The sequence below is a fragment of the Mesoplodon mirus genome (genome assembly GCF_964341445.2).
Source record: "Mesoplodon mirus genome assembly, chromosome: X".
Taxonomy (NCBI): domain Eukaryota; kingdom Metazoa; phylum Chordata; class Mammalia; order Artiodactyla; family Ziphiidae; genus Mesoplodon; species Mesoplodon mirus.
The window spans coordinates 140,107,690-140,116,614 of NC_138981.1; the positions used below are offsets into that span (position 1 = coordinate 140,107,690).

At 49.8% G+C, this 8,925-nt stretch overlaps 1 protein-coding gene across 1 annotated transcript; it reads right to left on the reverse strand.

The window, feature by feature from the left end:
• Positions 1-2,329: 2,329 nt before the first annotated feature.
• On the reverse strand, positions 2,330-3,667 carry LOC309796640 (40-kDa huntingtin-associated protein-like). The gene has a single exon (XM_082609903.1). It carries the CDS (start codon positions 3,574-3,576, stop codon positions 2,440-2,442), a length of 1,137 nt encoding a protein of 378 aa, XP_082466029.1. The 5' UTR covers positions 3,577-3,667; the 3' UTR covers positions 2,330-2,439.
• Positions 3,668-8,925: the final 5,258 nt, after the last annotated feature.

Sequence of the window (8,925 nt, forward strand, 5' to 3'; positions counted from 1 at the left end):
GTTTGAACATTTCTTGTTGTTTATTCCTAAATATTTCATCTTCCTTGCTGCTATTGTAAATGGTCGTTTTCTCTACCATCATGTCCTCTAACAGGTTATTGTGTATATATATGAAGACTACTGATTTCTGTTAAATTTATATCCTGTAACTTTACTGAATTCTGGGATTTTTTGGAGGTATCTTTAGTATTCATTCTCCAGGGGTTGCCAATTCTGTCAGGGTTGGCAATCTTCTGCAAAGAGGTAGGAAGTAAATATTTAAAACTTGATGGGCCAGGAGGAAAAATTAAGAATATCATGTAGGTATATATACAAAAAGAAAATTTAAAAATTTCCACAAGTTGATGAAATTCAAAATATAATAATAATGTTTTTGTAATACAGGTCTATTCATGTGAAGATTACAGTTATTTTGGGGGGACAACATTTTACTTAACTATGGTTCAAAGTTAGTGTTCCCTACCATTAAAATCAATCCAAATGTTCACCTGTTAATGCTGATCTGTAATGAGATTCTATATATTTCATTTTTTAAATATACCTTTTAAAACAGATAGGTACTGTTAAACACTGACATCATGGAATAATTACATATATATATATATATATATATATATAGAGAGAGAGAGAGAGACAGAGAGAGACAGAGAGAGACAGAGAGAGAGAGAGAGAGAGAGAGAGAGAGAGAGAGAGAGAGATTGATTCTGTTGTTGTTTCTCTGGAGAGCTCTAATACTGCTTGTATACCCAATACCAGGCTCTCTGGTAATCCCTCCCCCCACCTCCTCAAAGCAAGGAGTTTAGACCAGAGGTCTAAGGAGGCTTCTCCTTGCACCCAAACCCAAATGCTGTCACCAGTCACAGTCCATAATTCCTAAGCATTCTTGTCATAAGGACAATATGGAAGGTGGCCAGAGCTGCAGCCCAGGCTGAAAAGAGTGTACCAGAAAAAGCAAAAGCACAAGGGAGCATGCACCCTTACCACTTTGGCAACAAGCTGGACTAGGCTTTTAGGGCTCGGAAAGACCCTTCCTGGCAGACAAGTGAGAGCACAGGAAGGGTGGCTGAATCTGTCTCAAATGGGCCTCCCCACATTTCCTTAGCCACTGCTGAAATAGAAGTAGAAAAGAATACCCTAAAAGCCCCATCCACTTTGGGACACTTAACTCAGAGTGACAACACTCCACATATTCCCCCCGCCCACATACGCAAAACCAAGACCTGTTCCCAAACTGTGTCCTTAAATCTCACCTCAAAAGATTAGTGCTGTCTACAACTTCAGCCTAAAGGATGCGTTTTCCCAAAGCCGAATGACTGAGATTATATTCTGAAGAGTTCCTACCATCACTCCCAACACTAAAGAAAATAAAAGTGAATTTGAGAAAAGAGCTAAGTCGCTTTGCATGCAACATTTGGACCAAAAAGCCTTGGAAATTTAGTGTTTAAAAATGGAACGCCATCCTGCTTTGGGGGAACAAGGGCACAGTCTGGCATACACACGATCACACAATACCAAAGCAGCATGCTGATTTTACATATGAGTTAATTAAGATTTGTAGAAGGACCCGCACTACAAATAAAAGCTGCCACGTGGATTACCCGTACCTCTCGAAATGGAGCCAGAACTGAAAACTCCAGTGCACATCTGACACCTCTGCTCTGGAGCCCACCCTGCCCTCACCCTCACCGCCACTCCCACCCCGCTCTGCACCGAACACATTCGCACTGCAGCTGAGAAAGGACCACATTGCAAATGATCTCTGTAGATTCATAGGCACACTGTCCATTTCGAATGAACGAACCCATCTTGGAGCTAAAAGGGAGCTATCTGCTTCTGCTTGCCGCCTCCTGCCAGGTAGATAAGCTATTCCCATTTTACAGATAAAGTAAATCAGAACCACAAGCTAGGAGGGTCAGAATGGCTTTATCATGGAGTGAGGGCTGTAGCGAAACACAGCGGGGCGCATGAAACACAGGGGGAACTGGGCCATCACGCAGGCGGACATCGAAATACGCTAAGCAATCAGAGTCACCGTGAAAAAGTCATGCAGCTTAAGTAGCGAGCCAGAGCTGTGCAAATTAATCCTCAGTCGGAAAGAAGGAGGCGGGGGGAGGGGAGCCTTGCGGGGGAAGAGGGGTGGGTGGGGACAGCTGGGTGAAAACAGAAGAGGAAAGGGGGCGGAAGGGACTCTCATGGTTCTGCTGCAGTTTCTGGGGAAGAGAATCGGAGACTCTACGCCGATTCTACCATATGGTTTTTTTTCTGCCACTATTGTGGAAACAACGTAACTTGTAGTCAACCACATTCCTCTGGTGGCAACAGGGGGTAAGATACACTGCAAAGGCAGAAGCGCTGGGTCAACGCCTCTTGTGTCCCCGTAAACGCGCAGGCGGGTGCGTGAGGTTCGGGGACAGGCACAGAGTCGCTGGGAGTGACTCATCAGATCCCCTGGCCCGACGGGGAGATGGTTTCCTGCAGAACGAGGTGCAGGAGGTGGTTCTGCTCGGCGCTCAACAGGGGCCACATCTCCACCTGCAGCGACTTGACGGCTTCCGTGTCCTTCTCGTGGGTGGCCATGACCAAGGACTGCAGCAGCAGGAAGAGCTCCTCGGGAAGCGGGCCGCTGCTGTCCTGCCCGTGGCCGTCGAAGGCCTCCCAGGAGTACTTCTCCAGGGTGTGCGCGTGCTCTGGCAGGAGCTTGGCGGGCGGCGGCTGCAGGAGCAGCAGCAGCAGCACGCGGGACACCTCGCAGCGGACCAGCACGTCGGCGAAGGCACCCAGCGCGGCGGGGGAGGTCGCGGCCACGGACCCCGCGCCGGGCGGGAGCAGCGCGAGCGGTGGGGCGGAGACCGCGCCGGCCCCGGGCTGCGGCCCTGGCGGCTTGGGCTGCGGCTGCGGCGGGGGCTGCGGCCCCGGCGGCGGCACCGGGTGACCGCCGTGCTCCCGCGCCAGGTGCTGCATGCGCGTGAAGAGCGCCAGGGCGCCGCTGTAGTCGCGCGCCAGCAGCTGGCAGGACGCGGCGTCGCCGAGCGCCTGCAGGGCGGCCAGGGGCAGCTGGGGCAGCTGCAGCTGCGCGGCGCGTTGGAAGTGGCCGGCGGCGGCGGCCGGCTGGCCCAGGTCGCGCAGGGCGGCCGCCAGCTCGAGGCAGAGCGCGGCGGCGGCAACCGGCTGGCCTAGCTCCAGGTGCAGGCGCACAGCGGCGCCCAGGGCGGCGGCAGCGGCCTGCAGCGGCTCCCCGTAGGCGGCGGGGCAGGCCAAGCGCTGGCGCGCGTCGCGCTCCTGCCGCAGGAAGAGGCGCGCGGCCTCGGTCAGCGCCAGCGCCTCCCCGGGCCCGTGGAAGAGCGCCTGCTGGCAGCGGGCCACGGCCAGCTGGCACCAGGCCGCGTACGGCAGGCACTCCTGGGCGCGCAGCTCGCGCCCCAGCTGGCTGAACTGCTCGCCGGCCTCCGCCACGTTCGGCTTCCGCAGGAACCGCTTCTTCAGCTTCTGGCACACCTGGCGGTAGCGAGCCAGGAAGTCCCCGGCCTCAGGCCCGGGGCACGCACCGCCGCCAAGGCCGGCCGCGGAAGCCGCCATGTTCGCCACTTAGGCACTTCCGGGCGCGCTGACGCAAGTGGGCGCACGTGCTGGGCGACGGCGGCGGGCTGAGACGTGCCCTGCGTCGGGCTCCGGCCAACCGCGCGACCGCGCCGGCTTGGCCGCCCGGAGCTCTCGTCGCCCTGGTGATATGCAAAATAGCAAGCACGGAGGCCAGGCCGGGACTGGCTGCCGGTGGCGTATGCAAATCAGGAGCCCTGCGGCGGGGCCTGGCCCGCCGTTCGGGGTTCTGTGAGCAGACCAATGGTGCTGGGGCGGGGCCTGGCTGGGCGCCCCCTGTTGCTAGGTGACAGCTTTTTAAAAAAAATTTGTTTATTTAATATATTTATTTTTGGCAGTGTTGGGTCTTTGTTGCTGTGCAGGGGCTTTCTCTAGTTGCAGCGAGCGGGGGCTACTCTTCCTTGCGGTGCGCGGGCTTCTCACTGCGGTGGCTTCTCTTGTGGAGCATGGCGTCTAGGCGCGCGGGCTTCAGTAGTTGTGGCACACGGACTCAGTAGTTGTGGATCTCGGGCTCTAGAGCACAGGCTCAGTAGTTGTGGCGCACGGCCTTCCTTGCTCCGCGGCATGTGGGATCTTCCCAGACCAGGGCTCCAACCGGTAGGTGACAGCTTGTTTACGCAGGTTGCCAAGCAGGGCATCCCTTGGCATCTCTAGGGGAACACAACCAAAAACTCTTGACCCCACGTGACCCTAATTCCGACTTTGCCTATGTGTTGATTGTGTCCCGCCCACCCCAATCCCGATCACGCCTGAATCTTCCCGTCAAAGCCCCTGCCCCATGGGAGTCCATGCCAAGCGCTCTGTCCACCCACCCCTGCCTCCCGCACCCAGGGCGGTCGGTCGCCTTGGCACCTTCATCCTATCACGACGCCGCCCTCACAGTGTCGACTGCCACCGCAAGGAACCCCGTCCCTCTGGGGACTTTGGCCTGGCTCCGACTTGCTCAGAGCCAGCGGGGGAGCCTTCCGTTGTCCGGCCTCACCCCAGGCCCCAGTCCGCCCCCACCCCCGCCGCAGCCAGCCTCTCCCACCCAGGGCCACCCCAGGCACTGTCACCGTGAGAGACCTCTCCTCTCTGTGACCCCCGACTCCACGCCCCCCACCCCCCAACTCCGGCCAGACCGCCCCGCCCCCATCCCTCCGACGAGGGGTGTCCCACCACCACCACCTCCCACGCCAAGTGAGTGAAGCACGCGCAGGGGGTCTCTTGAAACACTTTATTGACTCGCAATGACTGTGCCCAAGGCGGCGGGCAGGCCGGGGCCGCCCGGGCTGTGCGGTCAGTCGGTGAGCGGGCCTGGCGCCTGACGGCCACCCCCCTGGGGTCCGGGGACCCAGGTGTCGTTGGGCAGCTAGTGCTGGACCGGGGCCACCTGGGAGATGGTGCTATAGTCCTGAACAAGTCGGGGAGCAGCGCGTTGCTGCGGGCCGCCATGTCCATCAGCTCCGGAGTGAGGCACCTCCTGCCATTGTTCTGGGCCTCATGGCCCGCCAGCTCCAGGACCCTGGCCGTCAGGTACTGGATGATGGCCACTAGGTAGACGGGTGCGGACGAGCTTAGGCGCTGGGCGTAGTGGCCCTCCCGCAGGAGGCGCTCCATGTGGCTCATGGAGAAGGACAGCTCGGCTCGGGGGGTGCGGGAGCGGCGACCGGGTGACCCTCGACGGCCCCTCTTCCCCGGCATGCTGGCCGTTGGGCGCGCTTTCTGCGACGGCCTCGCTCTGCGGTGCGCTGGGATGAGGTGCGGCGGGATGAGGGGCTGTCGGTTGTGCCTGCTGGTCCCAACATCTCAAGACAACCGGTGTTCTCAGGCCCCTCCTCCGTATCCTAGCGACCACAGGCCGGGCCCTCATTGGTCGGGGAGCACCCTGTGAGGTCACTGCTTTCCCATAACCCCTCCCCCACCCCACCTCACCCCGGACCTTCAAAGCCAAATGCTCTTGGGTCTTGTCTTCCTGGCACAGGACCCTCGGGCTAAGGAGCCTGATGTGGGGCTCAGACCCCCTCAGTCCTTGGCGAGAAGCTGTGTAGTTGTAATTATCCTCCCACTTGTGGTTTGCCTACCACAAGGGTATGCGTTTTGACTATACCACATCTTCACCCCTTCTACCCATGTCGTTGTGATTCCTTCTTTCAGATCTTCTCTGCTAGTCTTCATGTCATTCTCATCAATAGTTGCTCCGTGAATAGTTGTAATTTTGGTGTGCTCAAATAATTTATGTAGTTAGAACCCCCTTCAGGAGGTAAATCTTTAACCTCCCCTCCCCAGCATTGAGCGTGGGCTGGATTTAGTGACTTGCTTCCAAAGAATAGAGTATGGAAAAGGTGGGGATAGTAACTTTACATAAAGTAACCCAGCAAACACTACCTTGGCCAGATGATGAAGGTTAACCTTACCAGTGAGAAGTCATGTTGATGCCATGTACCCCGTGATGATGTGATGAGAAGAGCATTTCATCTTTAGAGTATTCTTCCCCAAACCAATAACTTCAGTCTAATCATGATAAGAACATCAAACCCAAATAGAGGAGCATTCTACAAAATACTTGGCAAGTACTTGAAAACTTCCAATATCACAAGAAAAAAGTAAAGAGTGAGAACTGTCACAGATGAGAGGAGACTATAGAGAAATGGTGACGAAATGTGATGTCATTTCTTGGAAGGGATCCTGGAACAGAAATGGGACATTAGTGGGAAAATGGTGAACTCCAAGTATGGAATTTAGTTAATAATGTAATAATGTGGGTTTCTTATTGTTTTCAACTGTACCATGTCCATATAAGATGTTAATGGTAAGAAAAACTGAGTGAGGAAAATATGAGAACTCTCTGTACTATCTTTGCAACTTTTGTGTAAACCTGAAGTTATTTCAAAACAAAAATTTCTTTTTAAAAAATCAGTTCTATTTCTATATACTAATGTGACCATTCCAAAAATGAAATTAAAATATTTTCATTCATAACAGCATCAAAAAATGAAATGCCTAGGAATAAATTTATCAAAAGGAGTGCAAGACTTGTACAGTGAAAACTATAAAATACTGTTGAGGAAAGATAAAAAAATCTAAATAAATGGATAGGCATTTCACATTCACAGATTTTAAAACTCAATATTGTTAAGATTAAATACGCTTCAAGTCGATGTATATATTCCTTAAAATGTCACATTTTTGGAATGTCACACATTCCTTAAAATGTCAGCAGACTTTTTTTGCAGAAATTTATAAGCTGATCCTAAAATTTATCCGGAAATGCAAAGACACCAGAATAGCCAAAACAACATTGAAAAGAAAGAAGAAAATGTGGAAAGACTTTTACTTCCTGATTTCAAAACCAACTATAAAGCAGTTATTAAGTATGGTACCTGCATAAGGATAAACATAAAAATCAATGGAACAGAACAGAGAATCTAGAAATTAACCCTTATATTTATGGTCAATTTATTGTTGACAAAGATGCCAAGGACATCCAATGGGGGAAAGGATAGTCTTTTCAACAAATGGTGCTGGAACAATTGGATAGGCACATACAAAAAGAGGAATTTAGACCCTTACCTCACACCATACACAAAGATTAACTCAAAATGAATCAGACCTAAATGTAAGAGATATAAAGATTTTTGATCTGCAGTTGGTTGAATCCACAGCTTCTGCATCTGCAGATGTGGAGGGCTGACTGTACTATGCTATTTTATATAAGGGACATGAGCATCCTCAGATTTTGGCATCCATGGGGACTCTAATCCCATGCATAATCCCACGGATACTGAGAGACAACTGTATTAAAGTCTCAGAAGACAATAGAGGAAAAAAAATTTCATGACATTGGGTTAGGTAAAGAGTTATTAAATACAACACCAAAAAACACAATTCATAAAAGAAAAGAACTGATAACTTAGACCTTATAAAAATTCTAAACCTTGGCTATTCAAAAGATACTGTTAAGAAAATTGAAAGACAAGCCATAGACCAGGATAAAATGTTTGCAAATCATATATCTGATAAGGGTCTAGTCTCCAGAAGAACTCTTCCAACTCAATAGCAAAAAGACAAAGAATCGAATTTAAAAATAGCAAAGGACATGAGTAGATATTTAGTAAAATAGATATACAAATGGCCAATAAACACATGAAAATATGCTCAATATCATTAATCATTAGGGAAATGAAAATCAAAACCACAATGAGATACCACTTCCACACCCACTAGGCTGGCTACAATAAAAAAAAATAAAAACAGAAAATAACAAGTATTGGCTAGGATGTGGAAAAACTGGAATTTTCATATCCTGCTGGTGGGAATGTAAAATGGTGCAGCCACTGTGAAAAATAGTTTGGCAGTTACTCAAAAATTTCAACATAGAGTTACCATATGACCAGCAATTCCACTCCTAGGTACCTACCCAAGAGAATCGAAAACATACGTACACCAAAATCTTGTGCGTAAATGTCCATACCAGCCTTATTCACGATAGCCAAAAGGTGGAAATAACCCAAATGTCCATAAACAAAAGGTGGTATATACATATATTATATACCATTATTCGGCCATCAAAAGTAACGAAGTACTGATTCACACTACTACATGGATGAAACTTGAAAACGTCACACTAAGTAAAAGAAGCAAGTCACCAAAGACTGCATACTATGTAATTCCATTTATGTGAAATGTCCAGAATAGGCAAACTATAGAGACAAGAAGCAGATTAGTGGTTCCCAGGGGCTAGGGTGGTAATGGGGACTAAGTGCACATGGGCAAGAGAGAGGTGCCATTGAGGTGATGGAAATATCTAATATTGGATTATAGGGATGGTTGCACCACTCGATAAATTTACTAAAAATCCTTGAATGTACACGTAAAATGAGTCAAATTTATGGTGTTTAAATTATATCTCGATACAAAATTTTAAAAACACTTTGGGAAATAGAGAAAATAAAGTCTGTGTCAATTGACACAATTTATTATGGGTCATACAGAGCTCATTGGGCTGTTGTATGTTGTTGATGTTGTCGTTGTTGCTGTGGTTATGGTGGTTTTCCCATGAGGGCTGAGGGTCAAGCAGGGATTTGGGTCTTTTACAATAAACATTTTAAAAATTAACAGAAAAAGAATGTTGCTGGGTTGAAATTCTGAGTAGTAGTGGGGGCAAAGAGAAGTGGATGGGTTTAAAACAATATTCAGGATGCAGAAGTGACAAGATTTTGTACTGATTAGATATCGGGAATGGGGAAGAGTGAGGATGCCTCAGACTTAACATGCTTCAAGTTGAATTCCTGTTGTCCTCTCAAACTTACTGTCCTCCTGTGCGGCTAATCTCAGTGAGTGGGTCAG

Bases quoted from the DNA above. Each gene is read 5' to 3' on its own strand.
- LOC309796640 (XM_082609903.1), bottom strand. From the start codon at position 3,576: ATGGCGGCTTCCGCGGCCGGCCTTGGCGGCGGTGCGTGCCCCGGGCCT.